Source organism: Equus asinus, chromosome X (genome assembly GCF_041296235.1).
Source record: "Equus asinus isolate D_3611 breed Donkey chromosome X, EquAss-T2T_v2, whole genome shotgun sequence".
Taxonomy (NCBI): domain Eukaryota; kingdom Metazoa; phylum Chordata; class Mammalia; order Perissodactyla; family Equidae; genus Equus; species Equus asinus.
In genome coordinates this window covers 97,502,510-97,519,419 of record NC_091820.1, presented here as the reverse complement: position 1 = coordinate 97,519,419, position 16,910 = coordinate 97,502,510, and the positions used below count along the sequence as shown (strand labels likewise).

Sequence of the window (16,910 nt, the reverse complement as noted above, 5' to 3'; positions counted from 1 at the left end):
AGTGAACAATGACTTCTTGCACAGAGATGCTGAGCATTGTATTTATTTTGGTTTTTTTCTTTTAACCTGCATTCTTGCTGAATAGCAGCCTACTTTTAGAAGCTACTCACTATCCTCAAAGGAGAAATTTGTATTTCTGATTTTATTTTTCCTTAAATTAAGAGAGACTTCTACAAAACCTATCTGCCATCTCCGAGATCAGAATTAGTATCAACATAGTGGGAGTTGGAGGTTGCAGATTTCATCATTTCATAAGGAAGGACTTTTTAGCAAAGTAAACTGTCTCCATAATAGAATGGACTGCTTGTGAAGTCATTATTCAGAGACTGAATGACCACAAGTCAGGGAGTTGTAGAAGGATTCCTGCAATAGGTGAGAGGATAGAAAAAGTTCATGATTCCTAAATGTCTGTACATGGCCAGTTTATCAGAATCCCCTAGGGAACTCATTAAAAACAGACATTCCTCCCCCACCTCCCCACTGCTGAGATTTCAAAGTCAGGCACTTGGAATCTATACTTTTGATAAATGCTCTATGTGATTTTGTTGTATATCTAGGTTTGGGAATGAGTGGATTAGATCATCTCTGATATCCCTGCCAAAAACAAAAGCCTATAAACTGAATTCTGAAGATATCAGGGAGAGATGGGTTTTCCATTAAAGGGGGACTTCAAAGGGTAGAAAGACTGTGGTGAATAGGCAACATGTAGGATATTATCCTTAGTTTTTCAGGTTCTAGAAATTTCAAAGGAAACCGATACATGTTAATCAAACTCATGATGGCCATATGCCAATTTATCCACTTACAATATATAAATTATAAATTTACAAAGTTTTTATACGGATTTTAGGATCAGGTTGTAACTTTCTACAAACAAGCCAGCTAGAATTCTGGAAGGGATTACATAGAATCTTTAGATCAATTTGGAGAGTATTGCTATCGTAATAGTATTAAGTCTTCTGATCCACGAACATGGGATATCTTTTCATTTATTTATATCTCCTTTAATTTCTTTCAACATTTTGTCGTTTTTAAGAGTCCAAGTTTTGCACTTCTTTTTCAAAAATTACTCCTAAATATTTTATTCTTTTTAACGCTCTTGTAAATGCATTTTTTTCTGGCTTTCATTTTCAGATTCTCTCTCACAATTTATTTGTTGAAGAAACCATGCTGTTTTTTGTAGAGTTTCTCTCCCCAACATCTCCACTCCCAACCCAAGTCTGAACATTCTTGCTTACATCCTTGTGATGTTATTTAACATCTTTGTCCTTATGTTTTCCTAAAAATTCATAGTTATATCTAGAGGCTTGATCAGATTCAAATTCTATTTTTGATGAAATAATTCATAGTCACTGCTTTATTTTTCCATTAGGAGTCATGTGATATCTGGTTATTACTCTTTTTTGTAATGTTAGCAGACATTGATGATCATTGCCTAGATCCATTAATTCATTAACCGTTGTAAAATTCTATTATTCCTTCTTAATTTATTACCTAGAAATCTTCTACTAAAACAAATTTTACTCACAAACTATTCGGTTACACATAGAAAGAATGCGTGAAAGAAAGGCAGGTTAAATGTTTGATTCATTATTTTATTTACCAGTTTAAAAATAATGAGCTACTTTTCTAGCTTTCTCCAAGTTAACCAATTATGTTTCTAAGTATCATTATGAACTCATATATTTAAACATATTTGATATATTTCAATCCATTGTAGTTATTGCCCTTACTGACATTCAAATCACTTCACGTTTGGCTAGACAGAGTCTCTTCAATTTGGCTCACAAATCCTTTTGACACAAGCCTAGTAGTGTTCTTGTATAGGGAAAAACCCAATCACAAGTCCAGGTTGTTACCTGTGCCTCTGACAGATCACCTATAAATCAGAGGTTCCCATGACTTCCTCCTCCTTGGGTTCCATTATTTGCTAGGGCGGCTCACAGAACTCAGGGAAACACTTACTTACGTTCACAAGTTTATTAAAGGATACAATAGAGAATACAGATGAAGAGCTACATAGCGCAAAGTCCGGGAAGTTCTCAAGTGGAGGAGCTTCTGTCTCTGTGGAGTTGGGGCACATGACCCTCCTGGTACATGGATATGCTCACCAATGTGGAAGCTCTTCGAATCCTATGCTTTTGGGATTTTGTGGAGGCTTCCTCACATAAGCATGATCAGTTATTAACTCCATTTCCAGCCCCTCTCCCTTCTCTAGAGAAGTGGAAATGGGGCTAATAATTCCAATTCTAATTATGGCTTGGTTTTTTCTGGGGATCCATCCCTATCTAGGAGCCATCCAAGAACCCACTCAGAGTTGCCTCAGCACAAAAGACATTCCTATCATCTAGAAAATTCCAAGGGATTTAGGAGTTCTGTGTCAGGAACTAGGGTCGAATACCAAATATTGGAACAAAAAATGCTCCTAGTGCTGTTATCAGTGAGGAATTTACAAGGGTTTCAGGAGCTCTGTGCCAGGAACCAGGGGCAGAGGCCAATACATATATTTTCTATTATCTCACTGTTCCTTAGCTTCTTTGCTCTCTGGTGTGACAAGATATTCCAGTTCATTTTGGACAGTTTTTATCACAGATTTGAATGAGCCATTTCTCTAAGAAACCTTGGTTCCCTTCATTGGGAAATGGTATTTAGAATCTCAGTCTGGGCACTAGAGGTACTCTTTGGTACTGGGATTTTCACTGTTTCTATGTGTTTTCAGTGAACAGAGCTTGAAAATACATGTTTTAAAAATAATAAAACTGAATTTGTACTGATGCTTTCAATAATTGGATGATCTTCAGAGATCTTTCCTTCAGACTATGGTAAAACTTGCAAACTGACCTTATTACACAAGATTAGCCACATGTAAGCGATAAAAAATTATTGTGTCACCAGAACCAGTGACTTGCTTTTGGGCAATGATAGGTAAATAGTGACATATTCTTAGTGTTCAATTTTTTTTACATATCTATGGCTACCATATTTTGTGAATAAAACATTAGATAGTCCCATAAGTATTACTGTAAATCTGGGGACAGCAGAACAAAATATTCACAATCAGAACTATCTGGAAAATATGAAATTTATTGTTGCCATATAAATACTCTAGGCCAAGGATGGCGAACACATTGCCTCATCTATGGTAGTCGTCACTAACTAATCACTCTTTCCTACTGAGCTGGGTGCACCTTGGAATCCTCCACAGCATGATCCTCTAGAAAGCCACTACAAATCAATCTGAGTGGCCAAGCAAGATGATATATATTGCCATCCATGTTTAAGGCAAACCAATGTCTTGTTATCACATTCCAGCTTTTACAATTGATTAGGACAACAGTTGCCCAATTGGGTTCTGAGGTCTACTAGTCTTGTTAATATGCGCTCCATAAACAAAAGGAACTTGTGGTCACAAAAGTTTGGGAAATGTTGGGTTTAAAAAAAGTGGTTTCTTTGCTGCAGGATTCCAAGAGTTTTTAATATTCTGATATGCATTGTGACTCTCCAGGAAGGGAAATTGTATGCAGTGTTTATGAATTTATTTGAACCCTTCATGGAACTCTTTGTTCACAAGCATTTTATGAAAACTCAATCAGGCTTTTCTTTTATATTAATACATTCCAATTACTTCTTCTTTAAGCCCAGGTCAATGTATTTAAAACCAAATCGGGATTGGGGACTTTTGGAGATTGAATTCATACACTGAATGCTGATTTTTGCATGTGCATGTCACTCTCCAAAGGTAACATTTCTCCAGTATGTAGAGGCAATCTTGGTTTAGCCTCCTATCTACTGACCACACTATGATTCTGTTTTTGGCAGAAAAGTGGGATGTCTGTGTGTGTGTGTGTGTGTGTGTGTGTGTGTGTAATATGTTACAAAGGTAGGATTATATTATTTAATTATGCATGGAAGCATTATTAATGGACAGCATGGTTTAACAGACCTCAACGATGAATCATTTGGAATAGCCCAGTCTGAGAGCCACAAAACCACCTCCACTTGTTACTTTGAAACTCTGAGCTATTCCCTTTGTGCTGTTCCCTCACAACTAGCGGTAGTCATGTTGTTTCTATTCTACACGGATGGCAGCTGCTTTGCAAGTGACCTCTGGAGACTCTTTTAATATAGGGTTTGCAGTTCTGAGTCTTTGGGCTAACACAGGACTTTACCTACCCCTAGGGGTTCCAGCATTTGGCAAATATGTAATGCCTTCAGCAGTTATGAGCTTCTGACTACAGAACCGGGTATCCAAGCCCAGAAATTAAAAGGCCTTTAAAACTAGTTTTGAGGGATTCTCAGAGATGATTAAACTGTTTGGAAAATAGCATCTATGAGAAAAGGACAAAAGAGTCTAGATTCACCTCAAGATGAGAGACTCTAACATGAAGGACTTTTAATTTTGAGCAGTGCACAAAACAATTTATTGGAGCGCAGAAAGAAAACATTGGAACATCAACATATTTATTTTTTCTCATTCTTTTAAAATTTCTATGTTGGAGTATTTTTAATGCATGTGTATTATAATGTACATATATAATGTAATGTATAAAGTATACATGCTCAGTAGTACATGTATACAATCTAAATACATATACATATATTGGGGCCCATCCTCAAATGTTTTCTTTTATTACAGATAAGAATGCGTGAATACAAAATTAATTTAGATGCTCCACTTCAGCTCCCCAGGTTTGGTTCCCAGGCATGGACCTATACCACTCATTGGTGGCCATACCGTGGTGGCAACCCACATATGAAGTAGAGGAAGAGTGGCAAAAGATTGGCTCAGGGAGAATCTTCCTCAGCAAAAATAATAATAATAATTAATTTAAAGGACTAGGTGCCTCTCTTCTCCATCAGAAGAGTGTTTTAGGGTGTTGTGTGGGTGGAACTGGTTTAAGTAGGAGCACGAGGGATTCAGTTAGACCCATTCATTTTATTTTAAAATAACAATAATTGTTGATGTTACAACATTCATTAATATTAAACAAATATTTTCGAGCATGTCCTGTGTAACAAGCATTGCCCTAGGCTCTGGGAATATGATGGTGAATCTAAACAGTCAGTCCTTGACTTTATACTAGTGCCCTATAGTTTAGTGGAGGAAGGTAGCTGTCAATTGAGTAATCATACATTTAAATATCTCATCATAAACAGATAAGTATTATGAAGGAAAAGCACAGTAAGCTACAGAAGGCTACAAGAGAATAAATCAGGGCACTTTATTCTGGGGTTATTGAGAAAGGTTACCCTGAGGAAGTGACATTTAAGCTGGAGCCTGTGGGTTTGACTGAGTGGTTGACTTGTGAAAAGGTGGAGAGTGAGTGGCCTAGATGGAGAGAGGGCATGTGTGAGGGCCCTGAGGGGGCACATGGTGAGTGAGGGGCAGTGCCACACAGGCACAGAGTCTCAGACATCAGGGAAGCTTCAGAGATGGATCTACCTGACAGAGAGATGGGGTGCAGGCTAAATGACCCCAGGAGCTCCATACTCTTTCGATTTCAGGGGAAAAAAAGTCACAAACTAGTTGGAGGTACCAGAGGGTCACAGAGGACAAGAAGGGACTGCCTGGGTGGTTAGGCACAATTGGAACATTGCATTCTACCCCAGCAACATTCCTGGAAACCTCAGGTAATGCTCTCTGTGTGGCCCTCTAGAATGGTAACTGGTAAGGCTAAAGGACAGTGTGTCTTCTATGCCTGAGCTACAGCTGTGAACCTGTCCTTTTGCATTGCCACGAGAATGTCATGAGTAGTAGCCAGTTAGAGGGCCTGGTAATGTGTTGTGATCATGTATTTCCCTGAGTTATTTGAAACAAGACGACGTCTGTGCTATCCTCTTGGCAAAAGAAGAGCATCTGGAGGTAAGGTAAATGAGATAGGTCGAAGGGTGATTGCAGGAAATGGGGCTGTGACCCTCGGCTGCAGAGGAGCCAAGCTGGAGACCAATATTTGATGGTCCATTGTCGCTGCGCCTACTAATCGGTGAGAGGAGGAGAGGAGGCCAAGGGCTACCAGGGTTGGACACTGAGCATGAAAGAAGAGTGAGCGAGCCAGGGAGCGTTCTCGACATGCAAGAGCGGGAGGCGCCCACACCGGGTTCCAGGACGCCAAGAAAGGGGCAAGAGGAGGCGGCGCAGCCCCGCCCCCTCCCCCGGCGGGCGCGGGCGCGAGACGCTGCGCGGCGGCAGCAGCGGGCGCGAGCGGCAGCTGTCAGGCCACCGAGGTCCAAGCTGCACTTGCTGCCCCATTGAGGACGAGGAGGCAGCGGGAGTGGTGACGGTGTCGCTGAGAAGCCAAACGGCCAGCACCCAAAGCTGACCTGCCTGGCGCCCGCGGCCCTCTCCAGTCTCTCTCCCATTGTACTGGGTAAGGTGCCGGTGCGTGGGCAGGGAGAGGGGCTCGCGACCGGCGGACGCGGGAGGCCGGGAGGTGGCAGGCCTGTGGGAAGACGGAGAAAGGGAGATCTAGGTGATCCTCGGAAGCACTTGCACCCTGGGAAGGGGGCCTAGGCGCTGCACGGGTCGGAGCTGGGGGGTTAGGTAACGGTAGAAGGGGGCGTTGCTGAGTAATCCAGAGCGGCTGCCAAAGCCGGGCAGAGGCGCAGGGCTCCGTGGGGAGCGGGTGTGGCTCAGTGCGCATGCGCCACAGCCGCTCGTTCTAGGAGCTGCGGGTGAGGTGAGAAGACCCGGGTCCGAGGTAGTTGGAACTATGCGTGACGTCTCACTTTCTAGATCCCCAATACAAACAGTGCTCCTTTCATAGAGATGACAGCATTCCCAGGCACCTAAGGAAGCTTCTTTTCCCTGTACCCTGCTCACTTAATGTCACCCAAACCTTACCTACCTGTTTGTCTCCAGGCAGTCTACTTGGGAAGAAGTGGCCTGGGGACAATGCCAAATAGTTACCTAGTGTGTCTTTGGGGTCATAGCCCCATAGCTGTCGTTGTGAGGAGTGAAAGGTTAGAGGTGAAATTCCACATTGGACCCTTCTAGTTGCATATAGGATATAAATATGGGCATAAAAGTAGGAATAGCGTTTCAGTGGCATAACGGCTGTGGCATATGGACTCAAAGCATGGAGGTAGCTGATAACTAGGTAGTTGTACAGAATGAATACAGTGCGTCAGAGCTTCCCCGCTACGAAACCAACCCCCTCCGCGCCAAGCATCAGGTTGTATTGGAAACAACCTACACCATTTAAGGTAGAGAGTCTCAAAGATCCAATCATTTCTTGTTTATATTGATTTTTACATGGATTAAAGGAAGCCCCGCCCAGTTCTCCAGTGCAATATTTCTGAATATTGTGCCAGGAATCAACAGTGAGTTGAGTAGCCTCAACTAGTGTGTCACCGCAAGATGGGCTTTCCCCACAGCTCCAACCATGGCTTCTCCCCTGTGCAGATTGCCACCAGGGCCACTTTCATCCACTGCTTAGCCCTCCCCTGCTGCTCTTCCCTCTCCCCCAGCCTTGCAGTACACATCCCTGTCAAGACTTGCTTCCAAACAATCTGCACTATGGATTTGAGCATCATTCCAACCATGGCAACCGAACGTACGTTGCCAATTTGCTTTTCTATCTTTCTTCTCTCCATCGTCACGCTAAAATGTCCTATTTTCAAAGGTTCAACCTTTTCCTCATCATTGTACTGCTTCCTCCCTCATCTCCACCCCCAACACCACCCCCAAGCATCACCAACTAAATACGATAGTTTTGATAAGCCTGTGTGGGTGTGGGCACAGCAGATTCAAAAGGTTTCAAGTGTGTTGAATGACAGGGAAAGCTAGAGAGTATCCGTTAGGTAAATTTCTAATTCACCTTACTGCCCAAGTCTTAGACCCTAATTGGGGAAAAAAAAAGTGAATAAACTATCCTTAGAGAATGCTTGTTAATCTATTTTGGGGAGTGGAGTAGGAAAGGGAAATTGCACCTCTAGGATATTTGAGTCGATTAAAGCAAGATCTTTCTCTGAATAGGACCAAAATCAGAATAAATCCTAACCTGGTGTGGGACCCATAAGGGATGCATAAGGGATTTGACTTTCCTATTAAATGTACTTAGGCTTATCAAAGAATTTCTTTGCCTATGTAATGCTATCTTCTTTAAGGTTTGACTTAAATTTGGCGTATTCTAGGGGAGGAAAAAAATTGTTTGATTTGCTTTTATGCTGTGCTATTTCTTTTTAAGTGTGTCCTAAAGAATATCACACTCATTTTCAAACAATAATGCTGATGATGATAGGGACGATGGGGATCATGATGGGGATGCCAGCACCCACTGAAAACATAAAGTTGAGATAATTATTCTGCTCTTGTTTTTGGTGGGAATGGAGAAATTTATATATTTATTTTTAAAATCTGAGGGGAGGGGAGGGAAACTGGAGTATTTTCACTGACTTTCAACAGGTAGAATTCCTGTTAAGTCCCATCTAGAAAGTAATCCAGATGAGTCCATAACCTCTGCTCTTTAGTAACCTTATAAATAATAGTATTTGGACATCTTACAGAACTGTGGCTCTATTGTACCTTGGCGTCAATTCAGAGGCATTAGTTCTTGGCACCTGCCTAGACAATTAATAAACAAATGTTTATTGATTATCCATATGGAGGACCCTGGTGCTGCATAGTGAAGGGGCCACAAAAACATACACAAACAAGGGCCTTACTATCCAGGAATTTAAAATTTGGTTGTGTAGGAAAGACATACTTGGAAAAAAAGGTTTTGTTAACAAAATAATTCAGTATAATGGTGTTATTTCAACTGTAAATCATGAGCTCTGAAGCTTATATGTTAATTTGTAAACTCCTTGAGGATAAGACCTTGCCTTCAACATGTATGCATTTCCAACAGCGTCTACACCCAGTGTGTGCTCAAGTGAGGAAACTTTGCAAAGTAGATTAAGTAGGGAGAAACTGGAGGCAGGGAGAGGAGAGCCAGGAAACTTTCACCAAAGATTTGTGCAAGGAGATATGGGTCAAAATGAGGATGGTAGCAGAGGACAGGAAAAGGGTAAACCAAGAAAAAATCAGCAGGATTTAGTGACTGGAGGCAAGGAGACAAGCCTAAACTGTATTCATTTCTACCTCCAGGAAACAAATGGGAGTTGGAGACAGCAGAGGAGAGTGGAGGATCACCTTAGTAAGGACACAGCACACAGTAGGCACTCAAATGTGTTCTCAAGCATCAGTAGCAGAATTGGACCAGAAGACCCTTAAGGTCCCTACAACGCTGAGATTCTGTGGTATATACAGATGCTCAAAATTGTTGGGGAACAAGGCTCTCTCAGATATGGAAGAAAGAGAAAAGGAAGAATTGTTATCCTCCCTCAAAAAGGCAGGTCCTTTTTGAGAAGGTTTAGTACCTAGCCACAAGGCACCCACTGGTGAATGAAAGGAGGTGGAGGAGCAAGAAGAACAAAAATCTCAAACCAAAAATTTCAATAAATGCTTACAAATCTTTACAAACTTCCTAAGTTATTCATTTTCCCCCAAATCCTGTGAGTTAAGTGGGGCAGGTATTATCAGCTCTATTTTTATATAGGAAGATATTGAAACACAGCAAGATTCATTGACCTGCCCAAGTTCATAAAATAAATGAATGAGAAAGCAGTGATGAAGACTCTCGTCTCCTGATTGCTGCCAGCCCAGTGCATTTGACACTGAACCACATTGCTTTTCCTCCCTTTTCCCTGGTATGGAGCCTCTGTACCCAGAAGTTATGTGTGCACAAGACCAAGTAGGGAGTGCACAAGCAACTGCAGCATTATCTCAGATAGTTATTAATACTTCATCATTATTCCTGGCGCTGAGTATTTGGTTTCCATATTCTTTCAGTCCTTGACCCATCATTTGAGTTTATCCGCCGCCGGGGAAGTAGAATTAGTGAGTCGTTTAATGATGTGAACACCTGTTTTCTGGGAACTTAAGGATGCTCATTTGGCATGGTCCTTAATACTAACCACCAATTTGTACTTCCTTCTGTTATTTTTTAAAGTGAGAGTTCAAGAGTTCTGCTCTGTAAGATTATGCTACAGATCAGTATAAAAACTAAAGAAGTGTGCTAACGCTTGTTTCAGCTCCCTTTAAAGAAATGTTTGTTACTTGACCTAGTTCCAAAGACAGCAATTTGAGAGCAGGAAAAAAGAGGACGATAATCAGGAATTGTAGGAAACTTGAGAATGTTTTAGACTAGATAGACCAAGAAGGAGGATAAAGCCTATCAATTTAGAAGACATTATTTCATTTCATAATTACTGTTTAGATCTCTAATGAAGCCCTTATTATATGCTGTATCTACATGTGGAAAAATAACATGAGATTATTAAGCAGCACAGATTTCTTAAAAGCTTCTTTATTCCTCAGTAAGAAAGAACACAACAAATCTAGAAACTGTTTTTCCTTTTAGATCAGTACTCTTGATGCTGCTTAGCTAAGACTCTTGCCATAATTAACTATAATGCTAAATGAAGTTGTGTTTGAATTTCATAAAGCCAGCTAAATATTAAACCTGTGCTCAAGACAGATGATCAACATTAATGAGTAAAATAATTAGCCAAGAGACTATATTATAAACAGGGAATCCCCAAACATAATTTTTCTTCTGTGATCTTGTGGAATCAATTGCAGACACAGCCTTGAGGCAGAGTGGTGAGTGCCTTTGTAACTTTTTTGGAGATGGGAACACTGGTAGGTATAAAGGGTAGGAGTTTCATCTGTGACTTAGAATTTCAACATATCTTAGACTCCTCCGTACTTTCCCTTTCCTAAATATCAGCTACTGTGAATATCATCTACTTTCTTTGATTTACTTTTACTTTGAATGGAGAGACAATATAAAACTTTAAAAATCATGTAAAGTACACTCACGTTAAGACAAGTTAAAGCTCTTACAACAAAATTATTTTTTCCATGTTAAACACTTGTCACGTTTTGAACTCTTAAGTATATTTGTGAAAAGCATCCTCTGTAGGTAAGTTGAAGTTGGTCTGATTTTTTCCTTACTCGAGTGTATTTATATAGATAGCCTTAATTTATTTTATTATAGATTTTTTAAAATGATGTTTCCCAATCTGTTTTTTAGAACCCTAAAAAGAAGGAATAAAACAACATCAAGAAAAAGACTAAGATTGTGACAAAGACCCAACGGGGTAGGTTCCTATTTTATACTCAACTGGGTAGGTATATATTTTATATTTTTGTGTTTGATCTCTTAAAATGAATATTTAAAAAAATAAATGATTAGTACATATGCACACCAACATAATTTTAAGGACTACTGAGATTTTTTTTCAATTACATTTCGAATGTGTATACCTCCGGAAGCTCTTTTATATGTGCTCTTTTGATTCATGATTAGTTTTCATCTCCTTGGGTCTCTGGCATAAATAACACCCAATTACCATCATCATTACTGAGTTCCCACAATGGACCTAGTGTGAACATACCTAACATAATCTAGTGCAAGGTAGTTTTTCAGTAAACATTTCATCTTTTTATTTTAAGATAAATTCTAGGTATTCCATGTTGTGGAGGCAACAAGAAGGGTACTATATAATTATCGCACTTTAGAGTTTACAGTATGTTTCTGTTGGTACTATTATGGAATTAGAACCTAAATTCAAAAATTAATAAGCTATTCAAGATTTTCCTCCTGAGTGATAGGCTGTTATAATAATGGTACCAGTCAATAATCATCAACTTAAGGGCCATTGTTCCATGAAGAAACGATTATCGAAGATCCTTTACTTGTTAAGGGTATCCATTCTAATACCCTTAACTATTATACCTGCAAGTATATAATACCCGCAAATATAACGGGGACAAATGCCTGAAGAAACTTGACCTTTTTCTCTTTTCCAAGCTCTGGGGTCCAGTCTAGTTCTGGGGTCTACTGACATAATCAAGCTTCCAGCTTATACAGCTTTCTCTCCTCAATAATTCTTGGGTCCTTCCGGAACAGACATCAAAGCCCAAATAACTTTCACACTATTTACCTCTTGTTTGGAACTGTCCAAACCAGAAGCTGATGTGGTTACACATTTGAGTGTCATTCCTGTTCTAGGCTCTCTCCCCTAGAATAGAGTCAGAACTGAACCAAATTACAGCACCATCTGCTAGTCCATTTACCCATGGCATTCAGCCATTTCCCTGGCACAGGCAAGAGACTTCAGAAAAACAAGACCTATATTCCCCCTTATGCAAAACTAGTTTTATTCCTTCTTCTGTACTATATTGTTTAATGAGCATGAATCAAAAGAAGTTAAATTAGAAGTCCTCACAATTCAGGGAAATTTACTATGAAGTTGATTTCAGTTTGAGGTTTAACTGTTTTCCCTCTTACTCTTTCTTTTATTTTCAGGTTCTCTTGGTTATAAACTCCTCCCCATCTGGTGCTGCAACAATGAGTGGGAAATCCCTGCTCTTAAAGGTCATTCTCTTGGGTGATGGTGGAGTTGGGAAAAGCTCACTCATGAACCGTTATGTAACCAATAAATTTGACTCCCAGGCTTTTCACACCATAGGGGTAGAGTTCTTAAATCGAGATCTGGAGGTAGATGGACGTTTTGTAACTCTCCAGATCTGGGACACTGCAGGGCAGGAACGTTTCAAGAGCCTTAGGACACCCTTCTACAGGGGAGCAGACTGCTGCCTCTTGACCTTCAGCGTGGACGACCGGCAGAGCTTTGAGAACCTTGGTAACTGGCAGAAAGAATTCATCTACTATGCAGATGTGAAAGACCCTGAGCACTTTCCCTTTGTAGTTCTGGGTAACAAGGTAGACAAAGAGGATAGGCAAGTAACTACTGAGGAGGCGCAAGCCTGGTGCATGGAGAATGGGGATTACCCTTATCTAGAAACAAGTGCCAAAGATGATACTAATGTTACAGTGGCCTTTGAAGAAGCCGTCAGGCAGGTGTTGGCTGTAGAGGAACAGCTAGAGCATTGCATGTTAGGTCACACTATTGACTTGAACAGTGGCTCCAAAGCAGGATCTTCATGCTGTTAAAAGTAGGAAGCCTTTTAAAAGTGTGCCCCAAATTGCTCAGTCAGTAGTGTAAGAATAACTGTGCCCCTCTAAGAGTGCACACATACACAAAAGTGTAAGAGATAAGGTTGTGATTGTGAATCAGAGCCTTTCAAATTGAAGTTGTAGGGCGATTTAAAAAAAAAAAAGCTTTATCAAACCAAGTGTATTTTGTGTGATTTCTGCTATTTCCTTCTTGTGTGTATCGGGACGTTTCAGAAAGCTTTAGTCCTGAGAAATTTAAATATTTTTCAAATCACAATTTAAACTTAGAACCCAGCCGCATGAAGGAGTTAACGAGCTACAGCTATCCCTTAAAGCGTTCCATTAATCAACTAACAAATATCACCATTGACTCTTGCCAGGCAGTTTCTGACATTTCTGCTAAAGGGGAAAAAAATAAGACTCTGAGCTGTATTACAATAAAAATAATAATGCAAACAAGGATGTCCTAAGTTTGAATTATAAAGAGGTTGTAATGATTAGGAATGCAAAAGTATAGTGATGTACACCGCCTTGTTTAAATCCTTATGTATGGTTTGCTTCCATCAGAGCTTTTTAAAAAATACCACCTCAATAGGAGATACACTAATGACAACGGAAATTCATTATACTCCTTGTGTTTAAAGTAACAGGGTACTAGTGAATGGATTATACTTAAATATGCCAACCACTTTTTCAAATAAACGGTTGGTCTGCTTTTACTTCATAAATCTACTTTCGCTGCCCAGAGATGTTGCTTCTCTGACAACTTCTTATCAATTTAGTGATGCTGCTTAGTATATGGCTTTGGATGCAGTGCTCTCTGCTCATAATTTTGATGGTCCTTTGATCCACCATGCTGTGCTCTCAGAGAAGCCTTCAGAAAAGCTTGGGGGATAATGGGCTTTTCTTGCAAGGTTTCTTAAGTCAAATATTTATTGTAAAAGAAGGAACTGATTTCTTGTATGTTGCACTGTATATTCCTCTGGCCAAACTAGGACATTGAAAGTAACAAGAGAGAAGACTTTCACCCAGTGTTAGAATGAATTTCTCATCATTAGAGTTGTCCAACAGTGGAATGGACTGCCTTAATAGTGGACTCCCTTCCAGTTAAAATATTCAAGAAGATGCTGTATGACCATCTGTTACAATGCCATAAAAAGACTTTCTATACTGGCTAGATGTTTGGTTTAAGATCCCTTCCTTAAACCATGTTATAGTTAGATATATTGTAAGACAACAGCTAAGACTATGGAGAAGAACTTTAAAGTTTTTCAAACTATACTGGGATCAGCATTTAACAGCAACTACATAGCTCTTTCTTTTGCTTTTGCACTATGGCAGGAAAAAATCTTGAGCTCTGAGTAATCATTATGTTCCCTGATATAAACACCCTAAAGATACCATATTAAAATACAAAAATTGTCTGTCAAATTTTGATCACATGACTGCTATCTATTTACTATATTATGAATGCCTAGTTCCTGTTGGTTGATCTGTTTGTCCTGCATAGCCTTTAATCTGTACTTTTGAAACATCTATAATAAAAATAGTGACCCAAAGTAGTGAGGGACAGTTAGAAATGACCCAAAAAGAAACCAAGGTCAGGGAGGGGGCAGGAGGTTTCACAGAAATACAGCCTAGAACTCTCCATTGTATCCACATATGGAATCAGCCTTACACATGGGACCTTATGTGCTTTAAGAGCTCTGGGACTTTTCAGCCACATAGACAAGTGGAAGATGGTATTTCAATCTAGTCACACTCAGTATTTCTAATTTAACTATAGTCGTGACCCCAACTAACTTTGATGCCAGAAGTCAAAGCCAGAACTGGGACCCCACCGCTCTTAAGTATTGGTCCCTATCCTGCCTATGCCTATAGCCAGCCACACTGGTTTCCAAGTTCTACGATCATCTTGCTACAGTCATGTTAGGGTGAAAATCTGTACGTCAGAACTGTTAAATGCTAATTGTTTTTAAGTGCATGAGACCTGGGGCCTTCTCTTTCTACTTGCACTCTGCTTATAATAGTTTCCATTTGTAGATCTCAGGCCTTCGTAAAGACCTTCATCCACTCACAGAAGTACTTGTCACTATTAGAATGGCATGTGATCATTTAAGTAAAAAAGTTACAAGGTTCTCCCATTCATAGGCCTCCTCTCCATCCAAGACAAGTGTTAATTTTGTTGACAGGTCAACTGAAGCCCCTTTCCTCTTAATCATACCAATTTTTTTTCTGTCAAATCATTACACAATATCTTAATGAAAGCATTTAACATTAAGTGACAAAAACAGTGGCATTTTGGTGAGTAACACTCAGTGGGGTGCTGACGTATAGTTTAGGTAAGATTAAAAAACACCAAAGGCTGAAATCTGTGAGTATGAGGACCTGTGCATATAGGCTTAGAAATTGTGTACGCTAGAATGTGCAGTGCAATATTTCCAGTAGGTTTTTTTTAATGAACACTAGATTTTTTGAATAAGCTATTTCTAATTGGAACTATACTGTTTTTCAATGGCCCATTAAAACGTCATACACAGTATTTAGTTTATTTTCATGTATTGGGCTAACATTCAGGGGGCCTCAGATTCCATATGTCTTCAGTGGATTGACGAATTTCAGGTTAATTTGTGCCTGCCTCAGCCATCTCAACTTTACCCTGAGGTATTCCACAATCCTCTTGTTGCAGGTGCTGCTAAAAACTCAAAATTGTGTATCAGATATTTTGTTTCAATTGTAAAGTATCATCTGTGTTAAAGTGAATAAAAAGTGCGTTTTGAATAACCAGTATACAATGTTTGTGCTTCGTCTCTCCCTTTCTCTTGTTGAGCAACTGGTGGGCATGGCAGACAGTAGTTCTCAATCAAGTCACTCTTTCAGGCTGCTCTGAATGTGGCCTCTGGATCGTTTTTTCACGCGGTACTCCAAGCAGCCACTACCTTCTGATCAAACAGGCAGTGTTCTACTGACTGGAAACAGACTCAGAAGACTAAGGTGGGAGGATTCCTTTTGTGCTGCTTTTTAAGGCATGAAGAGTATTGGGACCGTGAACTGGTTCTTGACTCTCCACTTTATTTCTTCATTATAGCTTAAAAAAAATTAAGCCATCACAAAATATAAACAGAATATACAGATTTTCTTTATTTTCTTGACTGGTGTACTGTCCTCATCTTAGGAAACCATGAAAATATAGGCCAAACAAGTCAGAAACTCAAGGATAATTTTGTTAAATATTCTGTTCTCTTGCTTCTCACATACTGGAATTTAGATACTTGCATTAGCATTGAATGGCTTGAATATACATAGTGGTGACTTTTAAATTATGGACACAAGTCTCTCCACAGCACATCATTTCATTTCATTGATTTCATCTGTCACAGATTTAGCCTTCTTCTCCCCTCCTTCTACTTTTGCCTATAGAAACTTTGGGCAGTCAAAATCACAGGAAAAAAAGATTTTTTGCCACATGTACTGTTTTCATCTCTGAACATAACCGTTCAACAAATTATCAGACCATGCTTCAAATACAGCACCCAAAATCCTTTTGATTAGGCTATAATGATGCAATTTTTAGGCAATAGAAGATCATAGATTCATACGCCTCTTAAAAGATTTCCTCGCGCCAGGCCTGGTGATGTAGTGATTAAGTTCGCACATTCCGCTTCAGCAGCCCAGAGTTTACCAGTTCGGATCCTGGGCACAGACCTACACACTGCCCATCAAGCCATGCTGTGGCAGCATCCCACATACAAAATAGAGGAAAACTGGCACAGATGCTAGCTCAGGGCCAATCTTCTTCACCAAGGGGGAAAAAAAAGATTTGCTCATCTGAAACTAATATTTTAAAAGCAGGAAACTAGCTTTCTGTCTTTGCAGTTTTTTTGCCTGATTCATAGCCCAGCA

At 39.9% G+C, this 16,910-nt stretch overlaps 1 protein-coding gene across 2 annotated transcripts; it reads left to right on the top strand.

Annotated features, from left to right (window-relative positions):
• Nucleotides 1–6,229: 6,229 nt before the first annotated feature.
• Nucleotides 6,230–15,790, top strand: RAB9B (RAB9B, member RAS oncogene family). 2 transcript variants are annotated; one of them, XM_014838546.3, is made up of 3 exons: nucleotides 6,230–6,368; nucleotides 11,079–11,145; nucleotides 12,357–15,790. In XM_014838546.3, the coding sequence occupies exon 3, from the start codon at nucleotides 12,399–12,401 to the stop codon at nucleotides 13,002–13,004; it is 606 nt and encodes a 201-aa protein (XP_014694032.1). In that variant the 5' UTR covers nucleotides 6,230–6,368; nucleotides 11,079–11,145; nucleotides 12,357–12,398; the 3' UTR covers nucleotides 13,005–15,790. The 2 variants fall into 2 exon arrangements, with proteins under 2 accessions (XP_014694032.1, XP_014694041.1); XM_014838555.3 differs by having other exon boundaries at nucleotides 11,079–11,172.
• Nucleotides 15,791–16,910: the final 1,120 nt, after the last annotated feature.